This window comes from Mycteria americana, chromosome 6 (assembly GCF_035582795.1).
Source record: "Mycteria americana isolate JAX WOST 10 ecotype Jacksonville Zoo and Gardens chromosome 6, USCA_MyAme_1.0, whole genome shotgun sequence".
In the NCBI taxonomy this organism is placed as follows: domain Eukaryota; kingdom Metazoa; phylum Chordata; class Aves; order Ciconiiformes; family Ciconiidae; genus Mycteria; species Mycteria americana.
This window is the reverse complement of record NC_134370.1, coordinates 16,470,274-16,492,724: the sequence shown is the minus strand read 5'-3', so window position 1 is coordinate 16,492,724 and position 22,451 is coordinate 16,470,274. Positions and strand designations below refer to the sequence as shown.

The 22,451-nt window shown below is 45.2% G+C and overlaps 1 protein-coding gene across 3 annotated transcripts in view; it reads left to right on the top strand.

Moving 5' to 3' along the window:
- ARMH3 (armadillo like helical domain containing 3) overlaps positions 1–22,451 on the top strand; it is a 135,056-nt gene that overhangs the window by 88,519 nt on the left and 24,086 nt on the right. For all 3 annotated transcript variants that reach the window (XM_075504702.1, XM_075504704.1, XM_075504703.1), the window contains exon 24: positions 8,122–8,200. In XM_075504702.1, coding sequence (XP_075360817.1) covers positions 8,122–8,200 — 79 coding nt within the window. The remainder of the gene's footprint in view (positions 1–8,121; positions 8,201–22,451) is intronic.

Here is a 22,451-nt window from a genome sequence, read left to right as displayed (position 1 = left end):
TATTTGCCAAAAGTTCTTTACTTCAGGTCTTAACCAGAGAGGGTGGCTCTGCAAACCTGTCTGGTAAACCACTGTCAAATTATTTTTTTTTCTCCTTGTGCGGTTTGTTTGTCGTCCCCCCCCCCCGGATTAGCTGTTTCTTAATACCTTGTTATTTGTTGTGGCAAGCAGGTTGCCTTGTACATGAGAGGGTTAAAGGTAGTTGTAGCTGAAGGGCTGTACTTGGTGTTGAGGCAGTATTTTTATGACATGTTTCATTGCTCTAAAACACCTGGCTACTGGAGAGTATTGTGCTGTTTGCATCGAAGGGTGCTTAGACACTAAAAGAATCACAGCCTGTTTGGTCTGTGGACTATATTTTCTGCTTGTTTGGCACATCTGAAGAACTTTGTCTGGACAAATGAGTATACATGAGATAAGAGGACTGGGGAACATGTGCTGCAGAAAAGGTTGTTTAGACTCTGAAAAAGATACTTCCATATTAATATTATTTATTATGGATCAGTGCAGGTATTAAGGCAGGACCAGGGACCTAGGGCAGTAGGCACCTTCTAAAAGCATATATTAAGAAACTTTGTAAGGAGGGCTGCCCATTTTAGAAGTTGATTGAAATTTCAAAATTAGTAACACAACCATAGAAGCATAGACATTGTGCCATTTGTGCCTAAACATCCTGTATGCTGGTGTAGCCGTCCCTTCTGGCATGGTCAGCTCTCACATCTTGAACATGCTAGACTGAGTTGCAGGTTTTAGTGCCCAGCAGCCTAAGCCCAGAGGGCAGGCTTTATATTTGTGATATTTCCGTATTCTGTCAAACTGCGTCAATTTGTAGTTGGAGGTGAGCACGTATTAGTTCACCGCTGCTCGCTGGAACTGAGGTGTAATGGAGGGTTGGCTTTTTAGTGCTTTTACTTTGGTAAAAGTAAACTCTCACCATACTCTCACTGCTAGTAGCCAGGTGTTTCAGAGCAATGAAATGTGCTGTAAAATGTGTCATTTGATCTCTTATAAATTACATGATTGAGACGAGAAATTTATTCAAGTTATAGCTTTGCTGTAGAAGAACAGATCAACAGAAGAGTGGGAACACAGATCAGGGTAGTATCAACAGATATTTTTTACTCCCAACACATAGGCAGTATATTCTACTTTGTCATTCATATCTGTTAAACTAGCAGTGCCATTGGTTATGTATGTATGCTTAAGAATTTTGATGCCTACTTGTTCAGAAAGGGAACAGAAGTGCATCTTGACTATGCCTGAGCTGTGAGTGTGTCTGGGAGTCTCCAGTGACGCTCTGGCTGCATGAAAATATGCGAGTAGATAAATTCCCTGAGTTGTACTCCCCAGTGAGGTCGTGCAACTGTCCCAAAAGAGTTAACTGCTCACCCATGAGGACTTCCTTAGTTAAGAAGACAAATAGAAGTCATTTAAGTGTGAGAGTGGGAGGCATTTGGTTTGCTTGGCTTAAATGTATGGACGTGAACTGTAAGAAGAGAAAATTGGCATATCCTGCAAGCCATGATGATATCAGGTTAGTATCCAGCGAACAGTGAAGCGGAAGGATGCACTGCAGAGCTGCATGGTGGGTCAGAAAGCACATCTTCTGCTTCTGCCCTTGCAGAATGGAGCTTGGTAAAACGATGCCGGGAATTGCGAGAAGCTCGGCACATATGCACTCTTCTGTCCCCTCCTTATTAAATAAATAGACCATGTGTCTCCCTCTACCATGGAGCCTGTCATCGCAATCAATAGGTTTCAGTGTGGCAGAATTGAACAGGTGTAGTGGGCTTATTTCTTCTGTGAAATTGCAGCAGTGCTGACTCGGATATTTTCAGTGAGCTGTAAAGCCAAGTGCTTTTGACTAAAATATCCTTTTTGTCTTGGATTCTCCCCTGCAGTTTATTATTGTGTCTGGAAGATGCCTCCCCTTGTGAGTTGTGGACTTTCAGCTTAATGTCAGTACTCACCAAAGTGTAGGAGCAGAAGAAATTTAACAGACTGGAGTTAAACCACAGTAGAAATAAGAATTTAGTGTACCATTCCAGGGGGTTTGCTTGCTTTTAATTGATGCACACAGCTTAGGTATGGCAGGTATGTGTACTTTATAGCAATGCCTCATGGACATGTGTTAAAATAATCTAAACCCTCTCACCTCCTGCCAGGTGGGGCTGTACATATGGAGTAACTCAATCTAATTGTTGCAGGCACTGAACAGATGGGGTTTTATTGTCTTGAGTGCTGGGAGTGCGTAAGAGAGCAATGCCAGCAGGATCCTTGCCCCAAACAGCAGCTTGCTGAGACACAGCTTGCTGCAGGAAGGCTGGCTTGTGGACGGGAGTTTTGCACAGGTCTCCAGCAACCATGATTGCAATGACATGAACGGGGTAAGAGGATAGGTGGTTTGTATTCATTTTGGTCTCTGTATTATGTGTAATTTACTTGCTGCCTTGTTTTTGATCAGTTTCCAGCATATCACATAGTAAAACACTCTGAGCTCTTTTCACCGTGTTGGTTTAGAACACTTTGTGGAGGCGATTGTTCTTATTCCCATTTTATAAAGGGAGAAGCTAAGGCATGTGAGAGGGAGAGGGAACTGCTGTAGCAAATCAGAGAGAAACTGGTCACTTATTGATCCCTGCTCCTCAACAGTAACCACTGTATCTCAGGTGTCCCTTTGATAGTAAAGCAGCTTTATAAAGTGGAGTGTGATAAAAGACAACTATGCCCTTTCCTGCTTCTGCCTGTTCCTAGCCTTCATTATGGTGCTACAAGCTTAGTGCATGCTGGAGTATTTGTCCACCTTGGATACTGTCAGGTTTTATTGCAGAGGGAAAGTGAACTGTCCGCCTTTGCCATGCATTCAGCTTTACTCGGTGAAGACAGAGATGCACTCACTGCTGTCCAGTGCGCTGCACTGGCATGAGCATTCCTTTGAGAAGATGAATGTGTGTAGTGGGTATAAAGTCACCCTTGATTTCCTGTGAAGGGGTAAATGCCAGCCAAGTGTTGCTGCTTCTCCGTTCCACTGTAACAGGATGTAAGAAGTGAGCTTACAGTGCTGCTTTTATCATACAATATACGTTTGAGTATCCACAAGAATGTTTTATGCCAGGCACTGCATACTGGACCTGTAAAGTAGGTGCAAAGACCAGGTTCATGCAATGAATGGTGGCTCAGCATTCCTATCTCTGTAATAAGCTTTGCCACCTTTCTGTTCTTTCCTTAGCCTACTTTCAGCACCTCCAGAGTGCTTAATTTCTCTGCTCAGGACAAGAGGACAGTGTTGTCTTATGGGACTCTGGAAATGTAGCTGCTGTCAAGCAGGAGCGGGTATTAGACAGCTCATCTGCAATAACTTGATGGGGAGAGTTTGGAGGTCAGAAAAAACGTGCTGAAGAAGTGCTGCCTGCCTGAGCATAGTGATTTTGCTTTCCCTGCACGTTGGACCCAGACCAGCTTTTTGTGAGGTTAAGGCAGGCAGGGTGGTGTTCCTTGCCACGGTGGGTGCATATGGACTGGAAGATGCTAGGAATTAAGGGACCGGTAGCTGGTGCTTTTTACTTCTCACACGTCATGTTACAACTAGTGGCAAATTAAATTGAGGAATCAATTAAATCCTTTCATTCCATGTGTGCCATACTGGTTTTCATGGGCGCCCTTTCCTGTCAGCAGACTGCATCTTCTGAAGTTGCTTTACCCTGAGCTTCTCTGAAGGGCAGCATTGGTTGTTTCTGTTTATCAAGGAGTAACCATACGCAGCTTTTAAAGACTTTTAAAAAATTGTTTCTATAATGTTACTCGCTGGCTGGAGAGGTACTGCAGCCACTGCAGAAGCAAGCCCTGTTGCAGTGAAGATGGTGAGGGGGGGAATGCAACTCCCCTGGAGGTATACCTTCTGTCATCATAGCTCAAAGTGAAAGCGGCAGTGGGAGATGTCCCCATTTGGAGGGGGAATAGTAAGGCCCACATGGAGATTCCCTTGCTTCTCACCTTCCAGCCCATGTGTTTTTGAGGGAGAAAGGACCAGTAACAGTCACTTCAGGACTGGCCAATTGTCGCAGCCTCAAGAACAGCCAAAGTAGAAACTTCCCACCAGTTAGAGCTTTCCAGTTTGCAGAGGACAAGAGTGCCCTGTCATCAGTTGCTGTTACTCTGATCATCTTTGTCCTGCAGTCTTTTCACCTCTGTTTTTCTTGATCCCATCTGCCCTTCTGTCTCCTTTTCCCCGTCTCTGTGCTTCCTTCAGTATTCTTTTTCTGTGTTCTTCTATCCTTGGTTTATCTCTAACTGAAGTCTTTCATGACATTTGGTAAGTAACAGCACTGTTATGTTTACTGTTGACACCACACTTTTTTCAGTTTCTGATCTTTCCATGTTCTCTTGCATTTGAGAGCGCTAGCTCTCTGGGACAAAGGCTTCCCACCACTCTATTTGTATAGTACCTGTTACAGTGGGACCCACTTTTACTGTCTAATAATGTGATTAATACAGCTAGTACAAATAAATTACTCATTGGCCCTTAGGTTCCTAAATCAGGGTGGAACACTTTATATTTTTTTTTACCCTCCTTTCCAAATAAATAAATGCAATAAATACGCAATAAATGCATAAATAAATAAATGCAAGTGTTCTAGGCTGTTCATCCTGAAGAAAATACGAGTTCATATGTGTCTTTGGCTTCTGGCACCATGGTGTCTAGGTAGCTTGCTCTCTGAAGAGTTGCATGAAGAAGTGACAGGAAAATGTGTGTTTTTTCTGAAACCACTGGCATGGCTAGTGTGTAAATGATTCTCACTGGGAGACTGAGGAATAAAGAATGTGGAGGTTGCTTGTGGTCTGCCTTGGAGCACTAAGCATCAATGTTGAGACAAGCCACTGGGAGCCAGTTTTTTTTATTCCTGAACCGTTGTTTCACCTTCTGCCTGTTCAGCATCCTTCCCTTGTCCAGTGACAGTCTCCTCTCTTGCCAGTTGACTGCTGAACTGTGGATCTGTCAGAGGAGGCAGTGTTGCTAAAGTGACATCTCCCCAGACATGTCTCTAGTCCCTAGAGAATTGTGTCCCAAAAGCACTCTGAAATTTGTGTAACAAATGGCAGCCAGCCCCACTGAGAGACTTATGGTGTGGAAATATATAAGTGTACACACTATCAAAGGCTAGTTGGGGAACTGCAGTGTTTTGTCTTTCACTTGACACTTTACCATTTCCTTCCATTACAAATGCGTTACAGATACTAGTGCTTCATGAATACCAAACACAAGGTTTTTCTTTTTTTTTTTTTTTTCATGATTGATATGAAGATCTCAGTAGAGCACAGCACATCACAAATCTTTTCCAAGCACTTTAACCGCTCCCTTCCCCCTCCCCAAAGGTACTGGCTCATATCCCAATAATCAAGGCAATCACAGTGTAAAAATAAAACATTGCCAAGGCTCAGCTGTTACATGCTGGTGTGTGAACTAATGATGCCAAAGCTGCTGTTCTATTGTCCATAAGAGGGAGACTGCTTAAAAGCTCTGGTCTCCTGTTGTCTCCAGGAACAAATGCCTGTGGAGTGGCAGCTTTGCAAAGTGAAATTCCAGCTGTTACTTAGTAGCCCAGGAGGCCAGTTGCCTAAAAGTATGCCCTGGAGACAAGATGGATCTTGAGAGATGGAAGAATAGCGGATACATATCAGAGTAGTTGATGCAGAAAGGCGCTGCGATTGTACAGCAGCTTGGGCTGGGTAGCGATGGAATTTCTCATCACAGATGTGTGAGGAGGAGCTGTACCATGTGCAGAGCCTGGCCTTGGTAGCGTACGCTGGGCAGTAAGAACCTGGCTACACAGAGCCAGGATTGAATCCAAGCTCTTCATGCTCCTCTGCCCCAGGCTACTTGCAGGAAAACAGCTCTGCAGAAAATCAGGTTGGGAAGGAATTCTTCATATTGAAAGAACTCTCTTAAAACAAATTAAATCAGCTGAACTTCTTCCTCTAGTCGCTGAGGAGTTGTCCATTCACCTTTAGGGAAATGAGGAAGGAGACTTGAATTATTTCTCTTCCTTAATGTCTGTTGATTCTTACTGCAGTGGCAGCTGGTTGCTGGTTTTGCTTTCCCTGGGTGAATCCCAGCTGTGATTGCAGGTGCCGCTCCACTAGCTCAGATCCGAGCAGGGACTTGTGAGCAGGCAGCCCATGTTGAAGTGCTTCACAGCAGTGGATACAAATGAATGCTAAATCTGTTCCCTGGTAAATGTTGGAACCATGTGAGTGCACTGAACCCCTCCGAGCTGCCAAACCTTCTGTCAAGCCAGAAGTTAAGTTGTTGTAAGTCTGTGTTCCCTTTTCTTTCAATAGCTTGTAGTGCGTCCTGTAGGAGTGTAAATACGACTCCAGCCAGGCATGAAACATGCAACTTGAAAGCCACAGCATTCGAGAGGCTGGGTAATGGAGAGTGTGATTGTGACTCACAGGAGCTGCTTCTCTGGTCAGATTGAAATGGGAAGACTCTGGGCATGTCTCTACCTGCCTGCTTGCCCTCCTCCGGAGGGAGGAGGGGTACGGGAAGCCTGGCAGGGGCTCTGCTGAATTCGCTTTGCTGATGTAACTGTCAAGGCTGGTGAGACTGCAGAAGCCCCCCTGTGCTAAGTACATGCTGATGCTGTAGGAGCAGCCGCTGGAGTGACTGCCCCTGCGCATGGACTGCATCTGGTGTGTTGATGAGGTGTGTGACTGGGAATGTTGCAGTGAATCTGCAGGTCGTTGGGGGGTTTTTGTGGTTTTTTTTTGTTGTTTTTGTTGTTTGTTTTGGTTTGGGTTTTTTTCACTTCTCCAGCTCCCCACCCCCTACACACTGTTTTTCTTTATATGTGTCGTTAAAGAAGTAAGGATGCTTTGAGGCAGGTTTTCCTTCCACCAGCTCTGATTGGCACCACTGAATATCGCTTATTCCTGGACTCGGGCACCACCTCTTAGCTGTGATGAGGTCTGGAGAAAGTAACTGAAAACCCTTCTGCAGGGGGAGGTGTGGGGAGGAGGGAACCCATTAGAGTGCAGCAGAGGGAGCTGGAGTGAATTTTCATGCTGATGAATATGAGAGTGAAAGCCCTGACTGCTGCTGCGGTGTAATTTGGCCAAGCAAGCGTTCTCCAGGCACCATCAGCGCACATCTGTGCCGAGCACTTGACATGGGCTGTTCCCATCATGAGTGTTTACCTCGGCAGTGGCTCTCATGAGTAATATCCCAACTAGACCAGTTGCAAACCCTAGCCTGGGGAGACTTTACTGTCTTGCCATTTGTCTTCTCAGCTGCACCTGACAATCAGAGGAGAGGCTGAGGAAATATTCCAGCTGCAGTTTGATTTTTTTTTTTTCCCAATTATTATTTTACTTTCAATTTTAGGTTTCTCACATCTGCCTCTAGATCCACCCAGAAGGGAAGGGGAGTATGCTGATGCAGGCAGTGAGAGAAATGGGGCAGAGAAGTAGGATTGATCAGTGTTTCTGCTGCTACATTTGGGACACTGGCATAAGTTATCTCTAGTGATGTAAATCGGGGCTGAGGACTAAAATCATTATAGGAAGAAGTCAAAAGTAGTGGCTGCAATGATGGATGACTACAAGTAAGAGCCAACTACAACATTTTAAACATAGTGGAGATCCAAAGCAGTAAACATCAGCTTCAACACATCAGGCAACAAAGTTCTGTAGAGAAAAATGTCAGGTGATACCAATTTTGGAAGGGATGAGGAGATACAGTTCTTGAGCAAGGATGGGGCAGCGATAGCCAGGATTGCTGTGTCTCTGCTGGAACACTGAGCAACTTACAGCCTGCTCCCAGCAAGGCAGCGACTCCCTCTGCCAGAGCTGCGAGCACAGCCCCATATCTGCTGGGACAAGTGCACCCATGCATAGGGCAGTGCCTGTGCTCGTAATTTCCAACGAGCCCGTGACTGAATCTGCATTGGCCCCTCAGCGGGGAGCGTGCCTTCAGCAGAGCAAGCAATACAGTGCGGTGAGGGAGGAACTACTTCTTGCAGGACTGTGGCTTCATGTGCACTGACTCAGGCTGGCGGGGAATTTCTGCTGCATGCCTAAGCTGTTCCTGAGACCTCTGAAAATTTCTCTCCTTTGTTTCAGAGCCATCATCAATCACTTCAACCCGAAGATAGAGTCTTACGCTGCAGTGAATCACATATCACAGCTCTCCGAGGATCAGGTAAGCCAGGCGCGTGATGACCTTTTTTCATGTTGACCTCTGGAATATAGGTGTTTAGGGAGTACCTTGTGCTCACTGGGACTGATGATGTTGCAGCAATATGAAGGGTGATGGTGGGACTCTCATGTTCCTTGTTCAGATGTGGATGAGAGGAAGAGAAATAAAGCTTGCTTTAGCCAATTTTACCATCACATGCAGACCTCTTGGTCCAGCAAATTCAGAAGGATGGGTACGAATGATGAAAATATGCAGCACTGTCACAAGTGTGGTTGGAGACTGTGAGGATGCTGGTGTTTAGAATGGGGCAGGAAGTTTTTGGCAGCGAATTTAATTATTGGAGAACTGTTGGGCATAGCTTGATTTTCTGTGATATTGGGGAATTAAAACTCAGGCAACAGGTGGTAGAAATTTTCTAGGGTAATTGAATTCAGTTGTTTTAGATTTTGAAAAGAGAAGGTTTTTAATCAAGAGGTTGATAAGGTTAGGTTTCCCTTCCTTAATTTGGCCTGGTTTGCTCTCTTTGTGTCCTGCTTGTATTGCATAAATGTGTAAATATGGCTTTTTGAAAATAGGCTACTGTACGTGGTCTCAGGAAGGGAAGAGATGGCCTATTTCCCAAAATATAATATTGGGATTATATGTTAATCACTCTTGGAGAGGTAATAAATGACTCTGCAGGAGCCTGTGGTGGACAAAACACAGAGCTGCCATGCAAGCTGGGGAGATCATCCTAGACACAGCTGTGACAGCATCTCTGGACCTTCCAGAGAATAAATTCTGTATGCAGTCTAGGACAGACCTCATTTGAGTCACCTTGGATTGCTTCTTCCGCTGGATGGGATCCCATGCTTGTGCCTGTTAAAAGGTCCTGACTGTATCTTGCTCTGCAATTCATTTCTCTTTCTGTCCATGATATTTTTACTCATTACTTGATGATACACTTCCATGCTTCCCCCTAACCTTTTCATTTATTATCCTACTTAATCTGTAACATGTAACGCCCCAAAGTCTCAGGTTGAACGCTGTACTGATGCAGTGGGGAAAAAAATGTGGACCCTACTGCTTTTTATTCTCATCTTGATATAGCTGGCTAGAAGAACACTGGTTTTAATTTACTCAGTTTTTCTGTATTGTTCTGCCTCTCAGAGTCATGGTACCCACAGCTATGCTTTGTGATGGTTCATGTTATCAGTCCTCATTCATTGATGACACACTGATTGCATCAACCCAGGCCCCTAAAAAAGAAAAGCCTTTGATAGCCCAATTTAAAACTGGGGGCTTGGATAGAGGGGAATTTTGCACAGTGTTTAGGTTAGTCTGAGAAAGGAAACGAGCTTTTCACTGTCAGCTCTGTGTAGTATTCATCCTCTAGCAGTTCAGGGAGGTCAGATTAAATTCTTTCTTCCTTGTGTGTTATTCTTTAAATAAAATCTCTAGCAGCAGGCAGATAATGAAATCAGTGCTAATGCATGGAGCATTTTGAGGAACATGATTAGGAAGTTGAGAGACAGTTAGATTTCTCTTTTTTTCTTTTCTCCCTTCATGTTTTCTCTCAGCATAGGGAGAACATCAAACAAAGCAAAGCAATAATAGGCCTTAGTGAACTACAGAGAAATAACGGAGGTGTCACTGTGGTGAGGGACTGTGTGGTCTCAGTGAGGGTGTTTTGTCAGCGCTCTGCAATTTACTGCACAAGGAGGAGAGGGATGGAGACTTCTTGCCTCCACTTTCAATTAGCCAGTGAGCTCAGGTAGCTGTGGTTTCCCCTCCATCAGTAGCTGTCCCATGTGGTAAGTACATGAGAGGTAATGGTAGATGGCCAAGATGGAGGCCAGGGTCTGGCTTTTGTGGGGTAACAGAATTTGCTGTTTTCATTCCGTGTTAGCTGTTCAGCATGGAGTGGGGGGGTCAAGCTTGCCTTTTGGCTGCTGCAGTCTCTTTTTTCCTTCCAGCTGTACCTTTTGTTTTTACATGTATGTTCACTTAATTCCCCTTCTCTCTTCTCTCCATAAACACTTTCTACCCAAAATCCACCTTCCTTTCTAGCCCTGTTTTTTGGAGTGTACCATATTGAAGTATTTAATGCTGACATTTAACTTGTGTATCCACACACAGGTACTACATTTGGGACTAGTCATTCCCTCCTTTGAGTTATTTCAGAAGTTTCAGGATACTGGTATTTCTTTACTGGGAACGTTTATTTTTACAATTTTGAGGATCAAACTTGTCTTTTAATGAAGCTTTCCTTCCCAGATACTAGCCTTTGACCAGATTTTCATATGGCTGCTCATACTGCTCTGTGGTATCTCAGAATCTCCTATTAGGCAGGCAGGCATGGCTTTGACATAGCTCTATCTGAAGGGGAATTTCCAGCTGCTCTGAGTTGCTTTCAATTCACTTGAACCTACTCAGCTTGCAGACTCTTACTTGAGCCTGTGTCTAACTTGCTGTGCTGCTCCCTGACTGTTCTGGCACCCAATTCATGTGTTAGATGACTTTTTAAAATTTTTTTTTCTTTAATTTTTGTATTTTTAATACCCTTAAAAGTAGCTAAGTAATCAGCTGAAAGAGATTTTGCTCTATCTTTTTATTTTCCTAATCTTATTGAAGGCTTTATTACCTTATTAATCACTAATGTCTGTTTATTACCATTCTCAGTCTGTCATTTCAGTGCTTTCTCCTTTTTTATTTATAAGCATTAATGTTAACATTATTACACGCTGAGCGGATTTGTAGGCCCTTGAAAATGACGGACATGGGATTGTTTTAAGGATAGACTGTTAATACCACTGTACATCTTCAGCCCTAAAGATCTCCATGAACCATAGTTTGAATATACAGATCTGTGCTCTAGGCAGGTATATTCACAAGACTTCATGGTACAGCTTTGCTGACTGTTGTGGGGTTTATCGGCTGTTCAGATCAGAAATACTGGGAAGAAACCTCTTTCTTTCTGTATTCTCTTGAGCAAAGAGTTGGAGATTCCCTGGGGTGAGCAAATGCCAGGGATCTGACGATGAGCCACCTCAGTCTATCAACACCATGTGATCCTTGCCAGTGCCATTCTGCAAAGAGTCTGCTTGCCAAAGCAAACTCATAAGCCTTCCTAGCTGTTAGGTATTTTGACCTTGCTGTAGTTCCTCACCATGAAACAGGAAATGTCGTAGCCAGTTATTGGCATCTTCCTTCACTTGCTAATTTGTTAAACCTGACTCTAGTGTTAATTTGTGTGTTTGCGGTGTGCTCCCTCTCAACACATTTGGTTCCTGCCTGCATGTCCTTTAAGGAATTGAAAGATGCTGCACAGTCAAAAAGATAGGGTTGGCCATTAACTGACAATGTAGTTTTAGCTCTTCTATGCAAGTGATTATTCCCATGTCTTCAAAGATGTTTGGGTCCCTTCTCAAGTCAAAGGTCAAAGTAGCCTTCTGTGAAATGAATTCATAGGCTTATCTTTGCACAGGAGTTAGCAGGGCTCATTGAAAGAGCTTTAAACTAGATTTGAAGGGGGAAGGGATAAAACCAGGCTCGCTAGAGATAAGCCTGAGGGTGGCACACCAATGTTTGAGGGACGGTATGCTAGAGAGGTCCTTTGATCTGCCATCTCAGTGGAGGTAGGGGATGGAGATCCATGTGGCAGCAAAGACAAAAGGGTTATGGATGTGTTAGAAACCACGGTAGCACCTGAGGGAAGGTCACGAAGGAACTGGGGCTTCTCCCCCACGCAAAGGTGGCGGGATCGATAGCCCAACTGCAGTGCATCTACACCAACGCACGCAGCATGGGCAACAAACAGGAGGAGCTGGAAGCCACTGTGCAGCAGGAATACTATGATATAGTTGCCATCATGGAAGCATGGTGGGATGACTTGCACAACTGGAGTGCTGCAATGGATGGCTATAAACTCTTCAGAAGGGACAGGCAAGGAAGGAGAGGTGGTGGTGTAGCCCTGTATGTTAGGGAGTGTTTTGACTGTCTAGAGCTTAATGAGGGTGACAATAGGGTTGAGTGTTTATGGGTAAGAATCAGGGGGAAGGCCAACAAGTCAGATATCATGGTGGGAGTCTGTTATAGACCACCCAACCAGGATGAAGAGGCAGATGAAACATTCTGTAAGCAGCTGGGAGACGTCTCACAATCGCTAGCCCTTGTTCTTGTGGGGGACTTCAAGTTACCAGATGTCTGCTGGAAATACAATACAGCAGAGAGGAAACAGTCTAGGAGGTTCCTGGAGTGTGTGGAAGAGAACTTCCTGACACAGCTGGTGAATGAGCCAACTAGGGAAGGTGCCCCGCTGGACCTCTTGTTTGTGAACAGAGAAGGGCTTGTGGGTGATGTGATGGTTGCAGGCCGTCTTGGGCATAGTGATCACAAAATGATGGAGTTTTTGATTCTTGGAGAAGTAAGGAAGGGAGTCAGCAGAACTGCTACCTTGAACTTCCAGAGGGCAGACTTTGGCCTGTTTAGGAGACTGGTTGACAGAGTCCCTTGGGAGGCAGTCCTGAAGGACAAAGGAGTTCAGGAAGGCTGGACATTCTTCAAGAAGGAAATCTTAAAGGCACAAGAGCAGGCCATCCCCATGTGCCGAAAGACAAGCTGGCAGGGAAGAAGACTGGCCTGGCTGAACAGAGAGCTTTGACTGGAACTCAGGAAAAAAAGGAGAGTTTATGACCTTTGGAAGAAGGGGCAGGCAACTCAGGAGGACTACAGAGATGTCGTGAGGTTATGCAGGGAGAAAATTAGAAGGACGAAACCCAACTAGAACTTAATCTGGCTACTGCTGTAAAAGACAATAAAAATGTTTCTATAAATACATTGGGAACAAAAGGAGGGCTAAGGAGAATCTCCATCCTTTATTGGATGTGGGGCGAAACACAGTGACAAAGGATGAAGAAAAGGCTGAGGTACTTAATGCCGCCTTTGCCTCAGTCTGTAATAGTAAGACCAGTTGTTCTCTGGGTACCCAGCCCCCTGAGCTGGTAGACAGGGACAGGGAGCAGAATGAAGCCCCCATATCACAGAATCACAGAATCATATAGGTTGGAAAAGACCTTTAAGATCATCGAGTCCAACCATAAACCTAACACTGCCAAAACCACCACTACAATAATCCAAGGGGAAATGGTTAGCGACCTGATACACCACTTAGACACGCACAAGTCTATGGGGCTGGATGGGATCCACCCAAGGGTACTGAGGGAGCTGGCAGAAGTGCTCACCAAACCGCTTGCAATCCTTTATCAGCAGTCCTGGCTAACTGGGGAGCTCCCAATTGACTGGAGGTTAGCAAATGTGATGCCCATCTACAAGAAGGGCTGGAAGGTGAATCTGGGGAGCTACAGACCTGTCAGTCTGACCTCGGTGCTGGGAAATATTATGGAGCAGATCATCTTGAGTGCCATCACACGGCACGTACAGGACAACCAGGTGATCAGGCCCAGTCAGCATGGGTTTATGAAAGGCAGGTCTTGCTTGACTAACCTGATCTCCTTCTATGACAAGGTGACCGGCTTAGTGAATGAGGGAAAGGCTGTGGATGTTGTCTACCTAGACTTTAGTAAAGCCTTTGACACAATTTCCCACAGCATTCTCCTGGAGAAACTGGCTGCTCATGGCTTGGATGGGTGTACTCTTCGCTGGGTAAAAAACTGGCTGGAAGGGCGGGCCCAAGGAGTTGTGGTGAATGGAGTTAAATCCAGTTGGCCACAAGTGGTGTTCCCCAGGGCTCTGTATTGGGGCCAGTTCTGTTTAATATCTTTATCAATGATCTGGGCAAGGGGATCGAGTGCACCCTCAGTAAGTTTGCAGATGACACCAAGTTGGGTGGGAGTGTTGATCTGCTTGAGGGTAGGAAGGCTCTACAGAGGGACCTGGACAGGCTGGATCGATGGGCTGGGGCCAATTGTATGAGGTTCAACAAGGCCAAGTGCCGGGTCCTGCACTTGGGTCACAACAACCCCATGCAACGCTACAGGCTTGGGGCAGAGTGGCTGGAAAGCTGCCTGGTGGAAAAGGACCTGGGGGTGTTGGTTGACAGCTGCCTGAATATGAGCCAGCAGTGTGCCCAGGTGGCCAAGAAGGCCAATGGCATCCTGGCTTGTATCAAAAATAACGTGGCCAGCAGGACTAGGGAAGTGATTGTCTCCCTGTACTTGGCAGTGGTGAGGCCGCACCTCAAGTACTGTGTTCAGTTTTGGGCCCCTCACTACAAGAGAGACATTGAGGTGCTGGAGCGTGTCCAGAGAAGGGCAACGAAGCTGGGGAACAGTCTAGAGCAGAAGTCTTATGAGGAGCAGCTGAGGGAACTGAGGTTGTTTAGCCTGGAGAAAAGGATGCTCAGGGGAGACCTTATCGCTCTCTACAACTACCTTGAACGGAGGCTATAGTGAGGTGGGTGTTGGTCTCTTCTCCCAAGTAACAAGCCATAGGACAAGAGGAAATGGGCTCAAGTTGTGCCAGGGAAGGTTTAGATTGGATATTAGGAAAAATTTCTTCACCAAAAGGGTTATCAAGCATTGGAACAGGCTGCCCAGGGAAGTGGTTGAGTCACCATCCCTGAAGGTATTTAAAGGACGTTTGGATGTGGCGCTTAGGGACATGGTGTAGTGGTGGACTTGGCAGTGTTAGGTTTACAGTTGGCCTTGATGATCTTAAAGGTCTTTACCAACCTAAATGATTCTATGATTCTATCTGTACTCTCCAGATGACTGGACTGCCTTGTACTTAATGCATTGGAGGCAGTAGACTTTCTCTGTGCTAGATCTGATCTGGGAAGCTCCCAACATGTTTTCCAGCAGAAGCAGCTGCAGAAAACAGGGTCAAGGCAGTGAGAAAACAGCAACACAAGAGTAGCTCCAGAACGGCCAATGCAGACAAACATAAAGACTGACAACACAGGGCATGAGTGATCTGGATGGGGTCTCACATCTGCCTTTTCTGGATGTGAAAGAAGAGCTGTGTGTAAGAAGGCAGCTCTCTGCTTGAGGGTGATGTAGCACAATTATTCTAGAGAGGCTGAAGTGAGAGGAACCCAGTACTTCTTTTGGTGACATCTCTTCAGAGCAGGAATGTCTTGTGGTGCCTTGCATGCCAAGCAAGTCTTGTGCCAATTTGCTGGAGATTTAGGTAGCAAAATTGCTCACTAAGGTCTCATTTTCTCTTTGGTACTTGTTCTCGCTATGATTTCCGCTCTAAGGGTCTTAAAATTGAGATGGTAGACACGTAGGACTGATGATGCTTGCTAGTCAAGAACATCTTTGTGCTTTTTCTAATAGAAGTCCCTCTTTCTTCCCAGCCAGAGCAGGGACACTAGGTACCTCTGGTTTGGACGTGGCATAAAGTTCAGTGTGAAAGACTGTTGTGAACACCTGTACTGTGTGTATTAGTCTGGTAACTGCAGATGGAAAGCGCTGGGAGCCAGAACAGATTGTGATGGAAAAACAGGACAACTGTATCGCTTTTGAAATTGTGACAAATGAGTGTAATACTTGGGTTGTTCCACGTTGTAATACCTTTAGAACTCAGGTAACTGCAATCCAGTTTGGTCAGGCAATCTCACAAAGCCATTTCCCTTTCTTTGAGGTCATACTCCAAACGTTGAATGCCCCCCCCCCCCCCCAATCCACATGGCCTTTTGTTACCTGGTGGGACTTCAAGGGACTAACCCATAGTGCAGCTCAGGAAGGCTCCAGTGACTTGCACAGAAAGTCACAAAAGGATGCGGTTGGTTTTAGATGCCCTAAAATACTCTGACTCTGAGCCATTTATGTCGTGGTTTATTCAACTTGTTCTGGTTTCCGTAACTAGCAGCAAAACTGCTGGCAGAAACAAAACACTTTGTTCTTTTTTAGCACTGCTGGCAGTGGTGTTAAGAGTTAAAAGCATGTTGGCATGTGTGTGTTTGATATTTTTAAAATGCCGAGTACCATCAGTGCTAGGTACTACTATAATAAATCCCCCTAATCTCTTACATTAATATAACATGTTGTGAGGGCTCGAGAAATACTTTAAAATGGTTTTGGCATAATGCTACTTCACTTCTGAAATGCAGTGAGCTTTGGGGTAGAAAGTATCAAGCTTGCTAGTGCTGTGTTGTACACAGTAGTAGGAATGTGAAACTCCAGCTAAGGGGTCACCAAGGCAAAGCCTTAATTTAAAGTCATCACATCTTTGCAAATGAGGCAGGGATGTTGGGTTTCATGGTCTCATTACAGACACCTACTCATGATTAATGGCTTGAAACGGATTTTATTGTTTAAATAGAAAGAGCTGAGCTGCACCAGGTGAAATTGGAATCCCAGGTTTAAAAGGGTCTATATAAAAAGTTTTCTGGAGTTGGCAAATTGCCAGTTTGTGTAGCTGATGGGGGGTGGGGGTGGTTTGTTTGTTTACCAGAGAAATATCCCTGCAGTTTACTAATGCCTCTGACTGCTTTATGCAGTGTGCCAGACTGAATGGGTCTGAAGAGGCTTCAAGGACTGATCAGATTTGCTGCAAGGAGATTTGAATCTGCAGGTGAGCTTTGGAGCAGTGACTTTGTGCTGTGTAGTGTCTTTTATTAACATGCAGAATGCAATAAACTGTGCGTCACTGGAGGGGGGGACAACATGTGGTAGGCCATTAGAGGGACAGAAGAAGGACTTTGTTTTTGAAAACACCTACTGCTGGAGAGATGTAACCGTATTCCTAATTCAGTCCTAGAAATCCCGATAAGAAATGGGAGAAACCCTTCAATTCCCATCTTTCAGGCTTGACACACAGATGCCCCAGCATCCTGCCTGTTGTATCCTGGTAGTGGCAGTTAGCTGCTCTGTGCCCCTCGGAGGCAGCGTGACCCTGGATCACCTTGACTGCTCCCAGAGCAGAGGAATCTTTCCACCACCCTCTGTGCATCGCAAATGCTAAGGCATGTCTTTCTTCCTACCACTTCTGTGAGCTGTCCTCTTGGGCAGATTAGGGACTACCTCAAAGTACAAACTGGTAACAAAATAAGTCTGTTAAACTTCAAAGCAAGGCTCGCCTTCAATTCTCGCTGCTGTTTTCATATCCTTGCCTGGCTGTCACTAGAACCACAGGGACTGATAAGGGCCTGAAAACTGCTGTAGCGTAGGTGACCACTGAACGCTGGGGACTTGTTTTGGAAGAGCTGCCTTCCAGAGCTGCTACTCACTGCTGGCTGCAACGGGGTAAAGTCTCCTGGAGCTAGATAAGTTTCTGTGCTGGGGCTACAGAGGCAACTCGGGGATGTGAGTTACAAGCCTATCCCGATTCACAACTGGGAGTGTGCTGTGCAAGAGCCAGAGGTCTAACTTTGTAATAAGCTCCCAGTCCATACTGTGGAGACAAGCTGACGTTGCTCTAGTTCCAGTGCTTGTCCTCACCCCCGGTGAGCGTGTTTCACAAAACACATCACAGATGCCTGGTAGATTTGTTTTATGTGTGGTACTTAACTAAACCTGGAAAAGGGCCTGTGGGTAGCTAGAGGAAGAGGCTGCGAGTAGCTAGAGGAAGGGGCTGCAGGCTGGAGTCTGAACTCCTTCCTAGCTGTCACTGTGCTGCCTTGAGCAAACCTTGAGCCCTGTGTCCTCCCAAGTGAGAGGGCAGCTGGTGTGGAGCCCTTGGGGAGGCAGGCAGCGTTTGAAGTGCTCTGTGATCTGCTGGGGAAGGCAAAGCAATGTTACGGATTGCCGTCACTGCTAAGCGCCTGTGTAGGGCAGGGAAAGCTCCACAGAGGATTGCAACAGAATGATCAAAACAGTCTGCATTTATAAAGATTAAATTACAACTTTGCACATCTACGATTAAAGGAGGAGCTGTCAACGGCTGGCTTGTGCGAATGCACAATTCAATTTGCATTTTTGTAAAACTTCAGATTGAGAAGGTTTTTTAATCCCTTGTGAAACAGGAACAATAGACACTGGCTGTTGCCAGGTGCATAATGCGTATAGATACCGTGCAAACTTCTTTCATCGGTCTCTGTAAAGCTGGATTTATAGCACTATACTTTGTTGCTCTAGTCCTGAGCTCCACCCTAAGCTTCCTTAACACTCAGTCATCTCTCTGCTTGGGAGTCCTAAAAGCAGACAGGCTATAGCCTGCTGTGCCAGTTACAGACGGCAATGTGGCTGTGAGTAACTGTTCCTGGAGTCAAATTCTCCTCTCACAAAAGGGGACAGGCTTTGCAGTGACTGCCAGCCATGCTCGTTCTGGGGCTTCTTTAGGATAAAACTCCTGCCTTCAGAGACTGCTACTCTTCCTTCTGTCTGGTAGTATCCTGCTGTAACAGATGATGCTTTTCTGCCTTCCTCCTCTGGATCCTCTAGCTGGAGCTGCAGCTGTTTCCCAAAAATGACAAATTGGGTCATCGCTCTGATTTCAAAGTGGGAAGCAAATTGAGCTTTGCAGTCTCCAAGCCTCCCAGAGCAGGAGAGTAAATGCTGCTGAGTCAAAAGGTGCTGCACCTGAACAGAGCTCCACTCAGCTTGAAGATTTGTTTTTCTGGCTCTCTAACACTTGGCATTTGGATGTTAAGACAGTAAGTTCAAATTTCTTGTCTGCAGTAGGGAGCTCAAAGGCAAACCTTTTAATAGAGGAGAAGGTGGAATCTCTGATGTGTGTCACTCTTCCTATCTTCATGAGAGGTCTGAGGCAGGCAGCGGGATTGCTCAGGGAGCTAATATGTGTCATTCAAAGACAGCAAGTGGGGGGGGTGGATGTCCAGAGAGATGGAACTGGGGAAGGTGGTTCTGTATCAGCCAAGTGCCAGGGGCTATAAATCGATTCCACTGCCCTAGTCAGAGGGTGCTTGGATTCTCCCATGGCTCAGTTAAGGCACAGATAAGCTCCTGGGAAGCTAGGTATTGCTAGCAGCACACGCTGTTTCAGCAGCAGCATCTGCCTCATAGCTGGCATGAGTGTAGGCCTGTGGAAGGATATTAGTTCATAGCCCCATGTTTGCTTTCACCTGAGCACCTGTTTGTAGGAGTTCCTCTTTCAATTTTTCCAAACCATGGATTTATATTCTCCATCAATAACTGCTTGACAGCAAGAATTGCTAACAGGGAAAGTATGTTCCAGCCTCCTAGACGAGAAGCTGATGAATTGGCCTGGACCATTGTCTGAAAGTACCTAGGATTTCTGAAATAAGCTGACACGACCCAGGAACCATCACTTACATCAATGTTGACTGGTGTGTCACAGTTGCATCAATGTTACTTGTAAACTAGGAAGCTTTTCTCTTCCATGAAAACACAGGTTGGTTAGGATGACCTCTGGCAGTAAGAGAATAAGTATGGAAAATTCACTGATATATCCTTAACATTTGGATAACAGGGTAGTTTCTTGCAGACTGACATCTAATAATGTTGTTTCCAGTAGCCCCTGCCATATGCCTTAGCCTCCTAGTTGGAAACTTTGCCACTATGTCTTCCTGTGTGCAGAACCCTACTAATGAAATATTGCACTTAAGGCTTATTTGTGCACAAAACCCATCTTTGTTTCCCAAGTGTATTTTCCTCAGCAGTTGTAATTCAGCAGACTGCATTTGTTTTTGAGTTGGATATAAAAACAGACACCGAATGCTGCTGAAATCTTACTCTTGGACTTCATGACTTCTCAGAAAATGCTGTGTTGGGGTCCTATGTAGAAGCCATAGAGGTGGAGAAGTTCTTGTGAGTGCTTCTCCCACTTGCGATGGCATGAGCGAGCTCCTGTCCCACCAATGGACCGATTGCATCTCTGAGACAATGACAGCTGCTTGCAGTGAAATGTGATGACAGAGGACACCGCATCTTTCTGGCAACGAGGTTTAGTGTCAGGGAGCCGGCATGATGTGGCTAGCTAACTGTTCTTGGGGTGCTTTGGCTTTGGGAAGGTCTGTACTACCTTTTGCAGACCAAACTGAGCTGCCCTGGATCCCCATGAGCATGTTTAACACAGTGGAAAGCCAGAAATAATAGTATCATGGTAATACTGTGAGAATTTGTTTCTCTGGGCACTGCTATCAAGTCCCCTCTGGTTATATTTCTTCAGCAACATCTGTGAATCAAACCATTGCTCTTCCTGCAGGTAAGACGCTAGTCTTTTCACTTAGGCATTGCATTTTCCTTTGCAGCCTTATCTTAGTTCTGTGAAAATTAGTGTTCCAAACCCAGGATGAATCAATCCATATGTGAATATAGAGGTCATACAGAGCCTACCCTGACATGTGTCTCATTCTGCCAGCAGTTCTTCTGAGTGTTTAAAGGAAGAGTGTGCTCAGCTGGCTAATGACTGAGTCTCCTTTTCCAGTCCTCTTCTGCACTAGAAATACTTACACTCCTTCCCAAACCTAGATACTAGCCTTTGCTCAGCTGTGTTGTATTGGTGGTTTGCTGGAGTCAGGCATCTGCCCAGCTTTCATGAAATCTGAGCTGTTACTGTCAACCTAAGGTTTATCAATGATTTTATGTAACAGGATGTAATACAGAACATGGATCTAGATGGAGCTTCGCGTGACAATGTCTGCAGGTTTTTTGTCCCTTTCATTTCTTAAAAAAGGTAGCTGTGAGCTGCAGTATAGGCTTTTTAAGGCTGCATTTTGTTTGCAAGAAGTACTCTCTTTGTGGAACACCTTGAAACACTAGGACAGGAGGAATCTTCCAGCTGATGGAAATAGAAATGTGGATTTGTGAGGGAGCCAAGGTAGTCATGCTGGAACTTAGACTTCCTGTCTGTTTTGGTTTTTGCATCCAGGCTGCTTTGCTGGGAATTTTCTACCCTGTTGTTAATGCTTCTGGAAGCCAACAACTTGATGGAAGCATCTCACTACAGACTCTTAGTTCTCACCTCAGCTATAAAGGTGTGCTTTCCTATTTTAAGTGATGGACCTATTTAATTACAGTACCACCTACAAGTCGCTTTGTAGGCATAGAAAGGAAACTTGGGTCTGTTGCTGGGCTAAACTCCCCTTCTCAGAAGAATAAAAAGAAAGCTACTGTAATGCCTCATCTCAGCCTTCTTTGCAGACACCTGAGCATGACACACTTTTTGCAGGGGAGAATATTAACATGATCTGAACTTAATTTCTTCAGCTGATGACGGTTTCCCCCATCATCCAGTTCTTGCTGAGCTTTCCACCCTCAGTAGTGCCCAGAGGGATAATATTCCAGGACTGCTTGAGTCCTAAAGTCCTGTCACTTTTAATATGTTGACGTTTCAGAACTGGGACTTAACTACCCAGCCCTAGCATTGCTAACGTCGTAGTAAACATCTTGGCATAAAGAAGTCGGTTGCTGTACTGGGGCCACTGACCACTCCTGTCCCAGTCGCTCATCAGGAAGTCAGTTGTTTAGCTGAACCAGAAACTTGTGGTCTTGTCTCAGCTACATTGTTAGCTTGAGACGTAACCTAGTCCCTCATCCTCACCCAGAAACCCCTCACTTGAGTGAAGTACAGTTTGAAGATGGAGACAACTGTTCTGTTGGGAGACCTGAATTGAAGCTGCCATGCTTTTTGTACATGAGATCATAACTCAGTGTGACCTCAGCTTACGTATGTCAGGGAGAGCTTTTTCTGTGATGAGTTTGGAAAAGGTCAGGTTAAGATGCTTAAAGAAAACTGGCCAGTTGTTTTGATCCTGATCTTTGTTTAAAAAACAAAAGATGCAAGAATTTCCGAAGTCAAATCTGGAGAGTGGGCAGATTTTATTTTGATAGCGTTCCCCTTTAAAAAAAGGAAAGAAAAATCACCTGTCTGTACTCTAACCAAAAAAAGCGCCTTATTTTCCAGCTCTCAGCAGGGTTGTGGTTTAAAAGGTGAATCCACATTCTGGAGTGTTAACCATGTATCCAGTAATCTTACATAGTTGTACCCAGGTGCTCACAGATGGCTGCAGATTCTTCTGCCCTGCCTCTTGGTACTAAGTCAAGAACAGATGCTGCAGAAATATCTACAAAATATTTAAGATCACACCTCTCCTCTGTCACTTGCTCTTGGAAAAGGCAATCAGATCATTCTGATGCTAAGTGCCACTTCCTGGCAGAGGCTTTAATGCCTGCTAGGGTAATGGCGAGTGGCATTTCAGATCGCAGGCTTCTCTTACTCTGTATAACTCCTACTGTTTGTTCCCTTCTCTCTGGGTATTGAATTGTTGTTCTGGCACATTATTTGACCTGGGTTTTTCCCTGCCCTTGTTTCTTCCATGGGGAGCTGTGTGCCATCACGCTGCTGACAGCACACGCATTGAAGAGGATTCCTTTACATGTGCCTCTTC